Here is a 16427-nt window from a genome sequence, read left to right on the forward strand (position 1 = left end):
TTAACTTCTGTTCCTGGTAAAATAATGGAGTCACTGGTTAAAGATGCATTGCAGGATCATCTAGACAAAACTGCAACAGTAATTCAGACACAGCATGGGTTTGTTAAGGGAAAGTCTTGTCTGACATATTTTATAGGATATTACGATGTGGTTACAAAGGAACTGGATGCAAAAAATAATTTTGATATCATATATTTGGATTTCAGGAAAGCTTTTGGCACTGTTGCACATGGAAGACTATTGTACAAATTGGAGCAGAATGGTATTAAGGGTAAGTTGCTACAATGGATAAAAGGATGGTTGAGTGGGAGAAGACAGAGGGTGGTAATCAATGGGTGCTGCTCTTCGTGGACTAATGTTATTAGTGGAATCCCACAGGGTTCGGTGTTGGGTCCTCTGTTGTTTTGTATATTTATCAATGATATTGATGAAGGTATATCAGGCTTAGTGTCGAAGTTTGCAGATGATACAAAGGTTGGCAGGGTTGTTAATGACATAATGGCAGTGTTACTGCAACAGGATCTAGAAAATTTGGGCAGATGGGCTCAGAAGTGTCAACTGAAGTTTAACATTGAAAAATGCAAAGTACTGCATATGGGTAGAAGTAACCCCAGAGAAACGTACCAACTGTGGTACTACACTGAAGGGTAGAAAATGAAAAAGACCTGGGAGTAATTGTGCAGTCAGATATGAAGTTTTCTGAGCAATGCAGACAGGCTGCCAGGGCAGGTCATGGGGTTTTGTCAATGATATATAGGAATTTTGCTAGCAGGGAAAAGGAGGTGATTGTCCCTCTGTATAAGGCAATGGTCAGGCCACGCCTAGAGTACTGCATACAGGTTCTGGAGGCCTCATTTTAGGAAGGATGTAGATTTGCTTGAGGCTTAAGTTCTGCAAATTGCAGTGGCTGGAGACTAGGCACTTGTGTGGTGATCTGATTGAGGTGTATAAGGCCTTGAATGGGTTGAGCACGCTGAATTCTGATGGGATCCTTCCACTTGTTCAGATTACAAACCTAAGGGGGCATAAATTCAAATTAAGAAAATACAAATGTAGAATAGATGTGCGGAAATTTTCCTTTAGCCAGCTGGTGGTTAATTGCTCGAACAATCTTCCATCTGTCATTGTGGAAGTTGATAGGTTAAATAAATTTAAGGAGGAACTGGACAGGCATTTGGAGGGAATGGTGCGATATTTTTTTATTTTTTTTTATGGCTGATGCTGCATAAGCTCATACACTTGCTTTCTTGCATCACATGCCACTACTACTACTACTAAACATGGACAAAACCAAAACATACACTGTTCTGTTGCATCGCAGGATGTGCAGGGATAGCTGTCAAAATACAGTCTGATCAAGCAATAATTACCATTGATACTAATGGACCAATTGATTGACCAGTGAAGGATGTTCTGTTTGCTGATGCATTAATACATCCTTCTAAGTTTGATATACAATACACAGGCAGAAAAAATGGCATCATCAGACCAGTAACAAACTAAACAGACAAATACAGCATGGAAAACCAACCTAGGGTCAAACAGACAAGAAGAGCTAGCTCTAGCTAGATTAAGGATTGACCATATGTACATACTCATTTCCAGGAGTGGCCTGAGGAGTTTCTTCAACAGGGGCCAAAAACCATGAAGCTTTAATCATCTTGTACCATATACAGAATTCACACAACGATCAGACATCCTGCTCAAAATTTTTGAGTGTCTATAACTTTATTCCCATTATAGTTTTTGAACAGTTTATCAATTCAGTCTCTTGGTGTTTTTTGTAATGACATAACAAGATTACAATCACTGAAGAAGCAAAGGAGAAAACATTCATAAAACATACATTTTTTTAGACTTTATTAGTAATAGATTCTCAATAATTTACACAGGTGAAGTGCCTTTATTTCAAGCATTTTTTCATTAGGTTTTTCATTCTGTTGTTTAAACTTCCTTGATATAAGTTTAGGAGGTCTTTTGCTCAGGTTAAAACAGTATAATAAGGGAAGACACATGACATTGTTAAAGAAAAACAAATTTAATGTTATTAGAGATTACAAAAAAGTATTTACTCACATTACAAATATAAAGAAATTCAGATGGATTTCTGATTGGATTCTGCCACCTATCCTCAATGGAACTTATGCATGACTAAAGAAGTAAAAAATCCTAGTATAATGCATCAAACAGCAACCTTGCCTGTGGTTCTTCCCATCATCCCTATTTCTCAATGTTTTTGTTTCTTCAGTCATCTATAAGGTCCACCAAGAATTGCTGTAGGGAGTTTTTTTGAGTAGTGTTGTATGCAGTTTTTCTTTAATGTGGAGCAAATGCTTTCCTTTATTATAGCGACTTTCTTGAACAGATGAGCCATTACAATAAAATATAAAATATCAAAAAACATTACATTGTGAAAGTGGGCCAATTATTACAAATTAATGGCATAAAAAAAATTTGACATAGAAAATTATATACTCATTCCATTAAAATTAATAAATACCCTGTAAGTTCAATACATCATAGCTGCAATAGCTGATGTGCCAGTAATACCCAAAGCAACAAAAAATTTCAACAAAACCAGAAACTAACTATAGAATACTTTTTTACAATTTGCTGACACTATGTAGCCTTGTGGCCTTAGTTTTCTCAGTCCAAATTCTAAAACAGTAAATGAAAAGGAATGCTGAGTGCTCATCTTTACACATGCATTACATAGTAGATGAAGCCAGACAAACATTATTGAGGAGTCCTAAAATAAGCTTGCAGTATCCTTCATAAGACATTAATATGAAAACTCTACTGTTTTGATTTATCAGCATATCTTTACAAGATACAATTATCTCAACCTTTAACTGAAATCAGTAATCACACATTTAGTTTCTGATAGATATGTAAGACTGGAGAAATACAAAGGTAATAGTAGTAATAGAGGCATGTTATGCAAGAAAGCAAGCATATGAGCTTATGTAGCGTCAGCCAAAAAAAAAAAAAAATTCATGCAACCATTCCCTCTAAATGTTTGTCCACTTCCTCCTTGAATTTATTTAAGCTATCAACTTCCACAATGACAGATGGAAATTTGTTCCAGCAATTAACCACCCACTGGCTAAAGGCAAATTTCCTCACATCTATTCTACAACTGTCTTTCCTCAATTTGAATTTATACCCCCTTAGGTTCATAATCTGAGCAAGTGGAAGAATCCAATCAGAATTCAGCGTGCTCAACCCATTCAAGGCCTTATATTCAAGGTTAACTTATAATTAAATATTTACTGTGCTGCATAAGCAAATGGCTGGCTCTAAGTATTCACTACATAGTGTGTACCTTGAAAAGCAAATAAACCAATTAAGATGGAGACACCAGAACAAAATTTAAAATATGCTGAAGGGATTAAATATGAAACTGAGAGAAATTGATGGCTTTCTAAAGACCTAAGCAATCAGGGAACAGTTCACTGACCATTCAATTTTCCAATCTTGGAACACACTGAACAGTGACCTCTGCCTGTGGGATTAACTTAACAGTTGATCACATGTAATCAACCATTAAGTTTATTCCATGAACCCAAATTTCCTGTAAACCATGGAATACTGTAGGATATTATTTTTGTTTAATATCACTGGAACTTGTTGTTCATATCGATATTGATTTTTTTTTTGTAATTCAGAAGTGTATATCCATAGGCTGATTTTCAAGTTGTGCAAGTTAAAAAACCAGGAATAACAGGGGCAAACCCTATGCTTTCTGAGATAAGTTAACTACAACCTTGGTTGAAGAGGACTTTAAAAATTCCTCCAGTCATCAATGAGAATCAAACTCAGACTTCTCCAGCCAAGTGGCAGACAGAAATGTAACATGCTGAACAAGCTGTCCCAGAAGAAAACAGTGTTGGATACCAATTAAAACTCTAAATTATAACTGGATTCAAAGAACTGAAAGACTTCTGAGCTTTCAAAAGGGATGCAATGAGTTTATCAAAATATGCTTAACCTATATGTACAGAGATTTTGAATAAATAATTTGCTAAGCATGTGATGATTGTCTTATTCTCATAAGAAACTAAAATAGTTCAGTGAATAAAAATTTATGGAATAATTATCAATATTTTTTTTTTTATATCTCCTTTCTTATATTAGGAATGAGAAACTTCCTGATAATGGCTAAAAGAACAGATATCAGAAAAATATCTCTAGATGTTCCCTATTTGGCTGATGTTGTGTTGCCCATCAAAAACTTGCAGAATGCCATAGCACTTGATGTTGACAGCAAAAAGGGTAAGGAAAAAACTAAGCATTTTGGGAAACAAACAGAGCATAAATATATTACTATTTCAAACAGAAGGTATTAATATCTAAAGCAGAATACATGAAAACAAAGATTGAATAAATATCTTAAATCCTTTATAGCAAGTCGATAACTAAATTCCCATAAAAACACTTTGGAGGGTATATCAATTTATATCACTATGTTCTGTTACAAATTAATTTTAATTCCCCAAGCTAATTAGCATCAACTATCCATGGAGGAAATGTGCTAACTGAAAGAAAACTTCCTGCAGTCAAGTCTTTAACACTTCCCCCTTAATTTAAATTTATAGCCCTTCTAGCATCATTTATAACTGTTAAAATTACACCTTCATTCATTTTACTGCCTCCTTTCGGAGCCATATACCTTGATTAGATCTGTAGCTCACATATTCCAAGGTTTTTTCATATGCCATATTACCAATGCTACCAAAAGCATTTTTGAACATTTTTAAGAAACTTAGTCTTTTCTGAGGCATATTCTCCTTATCTCGCACCATTCCAAGTGTGCTCTCTCCTCCTGAACTGTTTTTAAATCAACTCCTCCTCCTTTAAAATAACTTATAAAGGAGGAGGAGTTGATTTAAAAACAGTTCAGGAGCCTATCTACAGAGTCCTACCTAAAAAAAAAAAAAAAAAAAGACTGTGCTTCTTCAAAGGATACAAAAGTGCCTGGTGAGATCAGCAAAAGGATGCCATATGTGGAAAAACTTCAGATAGGTGGGTTTACAGAGCTTAGTAACTAGGCACCTTAGAAAAGACATAATTGAGGTGTATAAGGTTCTAAGAGGAGAAATTAAAATAAATGAGGGTGAAATTTTCACTGTTATACATGATTCCAGAACTTGGGGGAGGTAAATTAAAATTACAGGGGAAGAGGGAGGTGTAGGGTGGATTGCACAAAGGTTACTTTTAGTCTGTGAGTTGTTAATTACTGGAATAAGTTGCCTTCAAAGGTAGAAACTTATTCCAGCAATGGAGGCTGACAGTTTGGGCAGATTCTAAAGTCAGCTAGATAGGTACCTACATGAGGCAGGAATTAAAAAGTGAATAGATTTATTTTATTGTGTTTATTTATTTATTTAATTTTTTCTGGCAACTCCAAACATGAAAGGTGTTAGTGAAGTTGAAGGCTAACATTAGACTTTAATTTCTGTAGATTTTAATTATTGGGAAATACATGTGAAGGAAGGTTGTTCTGGAAAACAGAACTAGAAGGGATAAATGAAGAAAACAAAAAGTTAGTTCTGTGATTTTGGAATTTTATAGTAAATGGAGGTTGACTAATTTGGAAGAGAATGTGGGAATTAGAGATGCCAATTCGGAAGAACAATGCCCATAAAAGTATCTATAAAAAAGAAAAACAACAGAAACAGAAAATCTATGAAGCAGTCAATAATTAGTCTGACTACCCTATTTTAAAGCATAAGATAGGTTTGGGGGAGGGCACCATCACAGATATGTGAAAAATGTTCCATGATAAGTTGAATTTGAAAAGTGCCTGCCTGGCAACCCAAAGGTCGCGGGTTCGATTCCCGCCTCGGGCTTGGATCAAAGTACTGCAAAAACCTTGGGAGGTGCATTATGGCCACAGAAGCCTATGTGCCAACAACTACCAAAAAAAAAAAAAAAAAAAAGTGAATTTGAAATTTGCACAGAAAGAGTAGTTGTTTGGTAAAAAAATAATACCAAGAGCAAAAAAGAAATCCTAGTTTTTTTGATGCTGTATTTATATTGTAATTATATTAAGGAAAGATTAGAAATTAAGGTAATCCCTGGTATAGATATGCAATCTTGTCTAGAAGTCTGAGTGTCATTGAAGGTGAGCATAGCAGCAGCAAACTTGCAAAAAATAAGACAGGACTGCAATTCGGAGGGATTAAAGTTAACTAGGTTTTCGTTTCTTCACTGAAGAATTACTTAGAGATCAGCATTTAAGGACTTGTTGGGGGATGTTTTGAGAACTTTTTGTGATGGAGAAGGGTTCTCAAATTGGAAGGTGGAATGAGAGTGCTATCATTAGCAAATCTGAATCGAATTTATGGTCAGAGAAGAACATTAATATACAAGAGGGAAAAGAGCATGAGATAGTGATCCTTGAGGAATATCAGTATTGCTACATTACTGAGTTGGGAGGGAGCCATCTACCATCATTTGCAGTGAGCAGCAAGAGAATATCCATTGGAAAAAACAGTCTGCAATCCATAAAATGAGTGTCTGTTTAGAAGATCTTTATGCCAAACAGAACTTTATGAACAAAAGCCTTAGAAACATCAAGAGCAACTGCATTAGTTTCACCAAACTTTTCCATTGAATTTGTCCAATGATAAGTAACAGAAGCCAGTATATCACCAGTGGATTGACACTGATCAATCTATTTTGCCGATCATTGATCAAATGGAAGGTTGCCATCTAATCAGTGAAAGTTAAGTGAGAGTTGGCAGTTGAGAACAAGTGGAGAAATGCCATCAAGACTTGGTTGCTCTCTTGGTATCAAGATTGTTCAGTTTCCTTCTAATATCCTTGTGACAGAAAACCACAGTAGGCATTGAGTGGGGTGTACTGTTATAGTAGGAAGTGATTTTCTAAGATCATCAATACAAGAGTTAGAATAAAAGTAGGATTCTAATAAGTCAGCTTTATATTTAGCTGTGGATGCAATAGAACCATCATGTTTTGACAGAGGTGGGAGTGTAGGCAAACAGAAGTTGTGGCCAGTAGTTTTGGCAAGAGACAGTGCTCAAATACTGCTTGGACAAGAAGCAAGTTTTCTACTCTTAGCCTGTTCAAAATCAAGTTTGTATTGATTAATAAATGTTTTACAATTGCTGCAAGTTTTATTATAGGCAAAAAAATAAATCTGGACATTTGGATGTAAGTCAGTTTTGATATGGAACATTCTTATCTTGAACAGCATTAGCATATTTATTGATTAACCAAGGTTTAGATAAAGGACTAGATTTTAAGATTCAATATGGAATAATGGTTGTCATTCTTCCAAAAATAATTCCATTGACACAATCTGAGCAAAAATTGGCATCAGAAGATTAAAAACAGTAATCATGCCAAGGAAAAGAAGAATAAATATCTTATAATTCATTCCATTTCACATTGTAATGCCAAATAACATGAGACCCTGAATAACCACAAGAGAGAGAGAAAGAGAGATAGAGAGAGAGGAGGAATTTCCATTGGAAGAGACCAATGGAAGTAAGCAAACCCTTAGCCATAATTGTCACTTCTTGCCATGCTGTGTTAATGTGATTGATGCCCTTTAAGACATCAAATGACGGCCAATATTCTCTGATGGCAATGTTGGACATGTCCAAAGCTTTCACCATTTCTGTAAATGTTTGCCGTAGGTAATAAGCTTTAAAGGTGGCTATTACCCCCTGGTACATGGGTTGCAAAACTGGTGTTGCATTAGGGGGCATGTAGACAACATTAACTTTAAGAGGCATTCTGACTTCACCCAGATTTGTAAGGTGTCCAGGTTCATTGTCCAAAAGAAGAATAGCCTTGGTTGGTAAATTTTTGTCATTGCAGAATTTGAGAACAATAGAGCAAAAATAGTTGGTGTACCAATCCAAGAAGACATCCTGTGTCACCCAAGCCTTCTTGTTTAACTTCCAGTACACAAGCAACGTGGCTTTGTTTAAGCCTTTCATAACACGTGGTGTTTCTGAATTGTACACCAACATTGGCTTCAATTTTAAATTGACTGACACATTTGCTCCCAACAAAAGTGTCAGCCTGTCTTTTGATGCTTTAAATCCATCCGCCAACTTTTATTCATGGGCAATAAAGGTTCTTGATGGCAACTTTTTCAAATAAAGGCCTGTTTCATCAACATTGAAGATGAGATCCAAAGGGTAATCACCCTCCTGTACTACGGCTTGAAACTCTATAGGGAATACGGCAGCTACTTCAACATCGGCACTTGCTGCCTCGCTGGTAATTTTCACACTTCTGCATTTGGTACTTGCTTTAAATTTCATGAACCAGCCCTTGCTGGCCAAAAATATTTCATTGCACTGACTTCCTTCTTTCTTCTTTAAGTCTTCAAAACTTGACTTAGCCTTTTCAATTATTACAGCTTGGGTCAAGGGAATGTTTTTTTTTTTGGTTCAAATCATTGACCCAAAGTGTCAGCAATTGCTCCATTTTTTCCAAAAGCTTACTTCTGTTGTAAATAACTTGTGTAGCACTTTTCTGGTAGCACTTTACATCGATTGTTTTTTTTTTATCAGTATTCTTCATAATTGTAGTAATAATCGATGGAGGCATATTCATAGCCTTGAATGCATTAGGGCAGCTTTCACCAGCTTCCATCCTCTGAATAACCTCTATCTTATTTTCCAATGTGATAGATCGATGTGCCTTTTTCACGCTTTCATTTGCACTAGTATTCATTGAACTTCTTTTATGAGACATGGCATCTCTTTATTCTATTAAATTAAAAATTTTATTGGCAAAAACTGCACACGGCTATCACTATTATTAATTATTATTTAATTTATTAATAGCACAATTAATAAAAAATGTTAGCATAATAAATTTCCAACATGTGTACATGGTGTAAACAACAACAACCAACTGAATGCTTCACTGCATGGACTTTTACCTCCCGCTGCCACAAATAGCTACTTTGGGGGCAGGAAACTTTCTTGTTTCTGATATGGACACGCTAATTGCTGATTAGCTCAGGTTGTTCTTGATCATATGAACAGTGCATGATGCATAGTACAGTATGGCGCCCATAAATTTTGTCTGAAGATTTTAAACTTTCAATTTATAAAAAAATTGCAAAAATAAATAAATAAAAATGGCCTTGCGGTTAGTGACCAGTACTATTGCGAATCAGCGCAAATTGGACCAGCACAAAACGCGAGCTACCTATATATACAGTACATATGTATATATATTTTTAATAATTAATTAATAAAAATTTTATTAATTCATTTTTAATTATTTCTTTTATTCATATTTTGGCTATCTTTGCTTTTGGCTTTTGGCCATTGTGTAATTCATATTTATTACAATATAGAAATATATATACATTTGCATCCTTTGCTGCTGCTTTGCACACTTTGGTGCATTTGACATATCCAATTTATTTATCTTCCCACTATTTGTACAGTTTTAATTCATTGGTATTATATACTATATCTATTTTATATATATATACAGGGTGTCTCAAAAATATTGTTACAAATGTTTAGGGGAGGTAGGTAACATCTAAAGGAATGTGAATCGCATAGGAACCCATAACCGGAAACGTCACCATAAGTCGGTACACGGCGCTGTTCATCAGTTCGCGAGAGGGAAAATTTCTGGTTTACTCATTCAAGCAGTAGTCGCCGTACGAAGAGCATGCATCGATATACGAACTGTGAGCTGGCAGACATGCACCTAGTGTATGGATTAGCAGAGGGCCCACACGGTGTGCGCCCCCATGCGGGGCGCACAACATCGCTTTGCAATAAATATGTGGGCAGGTATGGTCGGTGACTGCTTAGTTGGCCCATACCTGTTACCATCCCGCATGAACTCCACTAAATATCGGATCTTTCTTGAACAAGTTCTACCAGGGTTACTTGACGATGTTCCAGCAAATGTGAGACGTAATATTTGGTTTCAACATGATGGGGCACCTACCCATAATGGAAAGTGTGTTCGTGACCTTTTGTGAACAGGTGTTTTGGGTGTCGATGGATTGGCCCTGGTGGACCCATTGCCTGGCCCCCACGCTCACCTGATTTATCAAGCCTTGATTTCTTTCTGTGTGGGGCCCTCAAATCTATCATGTATGAATCGCCTGCGGAGATGGAAATGGATCCCGTGGCGAGAATCGTCTGCGCTGCTGCTACTGTCAAAGAAACTCCAGGTGTGTTCGACCGTGTCTGCCAATCCATGCTGCGTCAGTGTCACGCATGCATCGTGTCTCATTGGTGAAACCTTCGAACATCTGTTGTAACATCATGAAATGCATCCATCTCATACTCCATTGTTAACATTATGTCAGATAAATGTTTGCCACTAATTACTGTCTTGTGTCATTTCTGCTTCTTGTGTCTCTGCTACTACTTACCCATGATGTTTCCGGTTATGGGTTCCTATGCGATTCACATTCCTTTAGATGTTACCTACCTCCCCTAAACATTTGTACCAATATTTTTGAGACACCCTGTATATATATATATATATATATATATTATGTGAGGTAAAAGTTAGGCAAAAGTAATAAAAATAAATAAATATGGCTATGTAGCTATCATTAGAGGCAGCAAATGCACATCCTCCACATGATGCCTAATTATATCTGATAATTAAAATAAATATGATATTTAAAATAAAAACATCAGCCAGTAGTACGGCAATAATGCAGAGCGAAACGAAACGCAAAAAAAAAAATAAAATAAACAAACAGGAAAGGGAAAGTAAAGATAATAGGACAAAAAGGTAGTCGATAATCCCCTGTATAATTTAGTCAATTAAGTCATTAAACCCAATTAATAAAATGATGTAAATTTAAAATAATGCCAATTATAAATAATTTAGCGGTACCCCCCTCGAAGGTACCAATTCCAAAAGACGTGAAATATCACCAAAAAAGGGTTAAAGAAACTACCAAAAACTAAAATATCAAAATGATAGACTGACCATCATGCCCCATATCGACAGAGGACCACGAGGCCAATAATGGTCATGGAATCGCTGCATTTCAATCGTCATACAAATCATCGCAAAGGCAGAAATATCGATGGACCAAACCACCCCTCCATTCCCCGATAGATCAACCAATGCAGAGGATTTGCATGGCGGTGGTCCTTATGCAGCGAAAAATAATCTATAGAACAGACAGCACTCTTGATCAGAGCCACACCACTGACATAATGCAAGCTTAACCAGCTTATATAATTTCGTTTCGCTCTGCATTATTGCCGTACTACTGGCTGATGTTTTTATTTTAAATATCATATTTATTTTAATTATCATATATATATATATATATATATATATATATATGAGGTAAAAGTAATAAATCTGTGTAAAGTAATAAAGTGCGAAGATGGAGTCGTAAATTACACAAAATGCCAAAACTAATAGGAGAAGGATAACAGAAATTGGAGATATTGAAGGCAAGAGAAAGAATATGAATATCCTAAATGATATAATGAATTAAGCAAAATTATAGGCTGAATTGGATAGCCAATTAGAGAGAAGGGAACTGTAAAGCAAAAAGATTAGATTAATATATGGAGTGGTAGCAAGCATCAGATAAGGGTGGGATACTTTGGTTATAAGTCCAAGAAATGAGGGAGAAAAATTATAAAATTAAAATCTGATGTTAGCTAAAAATAAATATTGATATATAATCAGATTTCTTCAGAGGACTGCACCCGATCATGTATCAAAAACTGCATTCCTATACATGTCCATACGTGCATCTTCGATTTCCACTTCTGTCTTTGTTATTATTATTATTTTCTTTTCTTTCATTTTCTCCTTTTTTTTAAATACAGTAGACTCTCAATTTTCTGGGATGGATGGTAAAAGAAAAATCCCAGATAATCGATTTCCCGGTTAATCCAAAAATACAGTAAGTCCCCGACATACGTTCCAGGACTTCTTACACAAGTCGAGTTTTACGTTACTCGGAATGATTAATAAAATATTGTTCCTATATCTGTGATATGCCAAAAGTACAAAAACCACATAATATCTTCAGAAGAATGAAGAAAAATAATTATATATTTTTTATATATTAGTTATATATATAGAAAAATAGTTATATATTTTTAATTAGTTCAGTTAAAAACTTTATCTGGGGACAGCAGTGAAGTTGCTGGAATGGTACATAAGAAAAGAAAACATTAAAGGAAGAAACTGTACAGTAAAAACTGATATGTATTTGGCAGCGTTGGTTATTATAGTTGACTTTATTTGCCAATCCCTTCACCACTTCTCATATTCTGCCTTTCTCCTTTATTATTGTGTTCACTATTGACACTGACAAATTTAAATTCCACGCAATACTTGTTCAAGTTTGAAAATGGTCAAACATCCTTATTTTAATTTTCTGATCCGAATCGATCACTTTCCTTTTTTGTTTTTTTGATAGATTTACTAGTGCTGCTGTCACTTATTCTCTTAGTCGGCACCATAATAATGGTCAAAATGAAATTTTCTGTAAAGAACTTCACAGGATTTAAGGCAAAAACTCACTATTATCACCCCATGTTTTACTAGAGCTCACATTTTACTAAAGCACATTTCTGGGGGTCACTGCCATAAAACAATAAGAACAATTTGTACTTTCCGGGTTATTGGGCTTTTCTGTTAGTGCATATAATTTTAAATGGGTAGTAAACTCAATTCTATTGCATTTGCGTTAATACCGATAGCTGGAATTCTGTGGGATTTTATGTTATTATGGTGAAATGTGTGTCCCCTTCACTGAAATCTTCAGTCATAAAAAAACCTTTAAGAATCTTCTCTTCATTCCTATTTTTAAGCTTATTATCTCGCTTGTGCTCCATATCTTGTTTGTGCAATTTTTATGTGCAGTGATCGTCAGTATTGATTGCTTATTATTATTCTGTTTTAATTTTTACAATCCTAAAAAAAGAAAAAAAACTGAGTGAAAAAAATTAACGTAAGTTCAAAGTTACATAAATCGGGGACTTACTACAGTATATCCAAAAATGTTCAGCAACCTACGTAAAAAATATGGCAATAGATAAACAACTTATCACGCACTACTCGCGTGTACAATACAATGCTTCCCTTTATTTTTTACAATTTCACACGTGGTTTGTGCGAAAATTGTAAAATGTTTGTCACCAACATTATAATGGTTCTTTAGAGATTTAACGGATGCACCGTTTTCAAACTTTTGAATAATTGCAAGTTTTTGTTTAATTGAAAGTGCAACCAGTTTGCATTTACTCATCATTTTCGCGATTTCTAAACAAAGAAAAAATTTTCGTAATCCCCGACATAAATACCGAAACAAAATTTTTCTCTTTGCAGTGCGACGGAACAACAATTGAAGCAACGTAGTAAAACAAACAGCATTTGTTCTCTCTCTCTCTCTCTCTCTTTCTCTTTTTAACAGTGGGGGTTGCAAGATAATAATCTCCCAATGACGACTTTATAATGCCCTGCATGTCGCTTATTTACAACTTGCAAAACATCTGTTTATACCTATTGTAGTTATTACTTGAATTTTATGATTTCTGGTTTGGTTTTTTTTTTTTTTTTTAATTTTATTTGGAGTCTTGAAGTGTCCCAGTTAATCTGCTTCCCGGTTAAACCGATCCCAGTAAATCGAGAGTCTGTATATACTAGGGGGCTTTTCTGTGTAAAATGTAGAGGTATGATGGAGTAAGTCAAATCTTTTCTACGTAAAAAAACAGTCTTTTACGTAGAAAGACACAGTTTTACTACGTAAAAGACAAGATTTGATATTGATCAGTGTCGAAATGCACTGATCGATATCTAATCAGGAAATGACCTATGTAATTACCTGTGCATTTGTAGTGACATAATTGTCCCACCCACTTGCACCACTTGATCCGCATCCCTTTTCTCCCATTGGCTACCCCACCACGTGGCATTCTCAAGGTTGAATAAATATCACTATGTAATTATTTACCTGCATTTACATAGGTCACTTAGGAAAAGGCCTTTTGCTTTGGGTTGCATAATGCATGAGAAATATTATTGCATCCGAAAGAGCAGGACTAAAATATTTACAAATTATACAAATATTTAAAATATCTACAAAATACTAAACTATTTACAAATATACAAACTATATTGGGACGATAGGTTTCTTCATCAGCTGAGATTAATATACAAAAAACATCACAATGGAACATCAGATTATGCCTGGCATGGTCACATATTAGACAGTGAAGCACATGCACAAGGTTAGTGAATGTTATGGAGGCAGTTGTCTTGCGATGCGATGAACATTGGCGTGCATCCCATGTACATGCTCTACATTGTCAATGGCAAGTGTCGGATTCTGCCCAATAACCCATTTGTGTGCCTTCTATTTAACGTTCACCAACCTCGTGCACGCACTTCACTGTCTAATACATGACCATGCCCAGCATCATTTGGTGTTCCCTTGTAACATTTTCTGTGTATTAATGTCAGCTGATGAAGGGACCCATCGTCCCGATATAGTAGATGTATGATTGTAAATAGTTTAGTATTTTATAAATATTTTAGTTTTTTGTAAATATTTGTATAGTTTTGTATTGTATAATGTTATTATTTGTATAATAATAACATTATACTAATATACTAACATTATAATGCACTGATCAAAATCTAATCAGGAAATTACCTATGTAATTATTTATCTGTGCATTTGTAGTGATGTAATTGCCCCACCCTCTTCTCCTATTGGCTCAAATAAATATCACTAGGAGGAAAACTTTTAATGTATAGAGAGATATTGATTCAACATTTTACATCACATATTGTTGAATATTGCTTGCACAGCCATTTCTGTTCGCGTTCATCTTTTTCCTTCTTTTTTTCCTCTTTCTCCTAATTTCATTTTACAGTTTTATATATATCAAGCAATTCTCAAAAATGGAGTACTTCCACAAGCATGGAGCAACTATTTTGTTCAACCAGTCTCTAAAGTTAAGAACACTAAAGGAATCAAGGACTACAGGCCAATTACAATCAGTTGTACTCTAAAACAATATTTTTTAAAAGGCAGTTTTCTTAACCTTGAATCACCTTCTGTTGCTGCACCAACCTCTATATCTACATTCATTTTTACTAGGCTTATCAGCAACAACAACAACTAACCTCCTGCATACTCTCCTATGCATACAGAACACATTAAACAACAAAAAGCAGCCAGACATCATCTTCCTTGACATCTCTGCTCTACACATAATAATATCCCCCTACCAGCACTCATCTTCATCTTGGAGACTATTTTAATATTGAAGGAAACCTACTAGAAAATACATTGCCAAGGAACCTGGAATGTCAGATGACACACGTCAACGTTGCCACCTGACCTCAGAAACATATCACCAGGGGAATGCAAGGTGATCACCTAAACTGAGTACACTAGCAGACGCGACCAGGTAGCCAGAATAATACCTCAGAAGCTAGCAAAGAAATACCAGCTGATCAAAGAAAATATACTGTATTACAAGTACAAACTGCAGGCAGTACTAGAGAACCCAACCCACAATTTGTACTGGGACCACACTATAATATAGGACAAGACAACCCTACACAACAGACCAAACATAACCCTTGTCGATGAGAAGGAAAAGGCTATCTATCTGATTGACATAGCAGTGCCCAACACTGGCAACCTTCTGAAAACCCATGAAGAGAAAATCAGGAAGTACACAAACCTAAGACAAAGGGTGACATGACTAATTACGGCCCTGTTAGTTTAGCTTCTGTTCCTGAGAAAATTATGAAGTCACTGGTTAAAGAAGCACTGCAAGATCATCTAGACAAGACTGCAATTATAAGAGGGTGTATCAAAAAGCTCCTATCCTTACCTAGAAATAATAGTCCTAGAAAGGTGAAACTTCACAAGAACTTTAATTCTCTTCTATGTACACTAAAAGGACAGAATTTGGGATACCGGATTCCTGGACAATGCAACGCTGCCAACCCTCTTGCCAGTGCATGAACCCACCGCTTGGCAGGTGTATAGGTACATTGCATCACTACATTCACATAAACAGCAATTCAATGTCAGTATGGATAAATGTCATGAGGTAACCAACTTTGAAAGAGTGATGGTAGTGGGTGCCCAATGCATGGGTCACACTCTATTGTGGAAGTGGTACAGAAATTGCAATTTCCAGAATAACATCTCATTGCGGATAGCACTGTGGGCAGAGAAAGGTGGTGGATGAATGTGGTCATCGATGTCTGTCTCGCATTGTTTCAGCCAACCGGATAGCATAATGCATAGTGGCACAAATAGGATAGACAGTTCTGCCCATACACAGCTTTTATGTCTTCGTCAATTTCCTGAGCTTTCTTGCCCTGCAAATGCAGAAACTTGATCACTGCTCAATACTCCACTTTTTCAACCATAGTGTCCTTCCTCAGAT

The 16427-nt window shown here is 35.7% G+C and overlaps 1 protein-coding gene across 1 annotated transcript in view; it reads left to right on the forward strand.

The window, feature by feature from the left end:
• The window catches only part of Lrp4 (LDL receptor related protein 4), a 904868-nt gene that overhangs the window by 678447 nt on the left and 209994 nt on the right, over positions 1-16427 (forward strand). Inside the window, exon 21 of the mRNA XM_090386734.1 lies at positions 4138-4275. Coding sequence (XP_090242860.1) covers positions 4138-4275 — 138 coding nt within the window. The remainder of the gene's footprint in view (positions 1-4137; positions 4276-16427) is intronic.

This window comes from Mastigoproctus giganteus, chromosome 12 (genome assembly GCF_048544385.1).
Source record: "Mastigoproctus giganteus isolate SK-2022 chromosome 12, ASM4854438v1, whole genome shotgun sequence".
Classification (NCBI taxonomy): Eukaryota; Metazoa; Arthropoda; class Arachnida; order Uropygi; family Thelyphonidae; genus Mastigoproctus; species Mastigoproctus giganteus.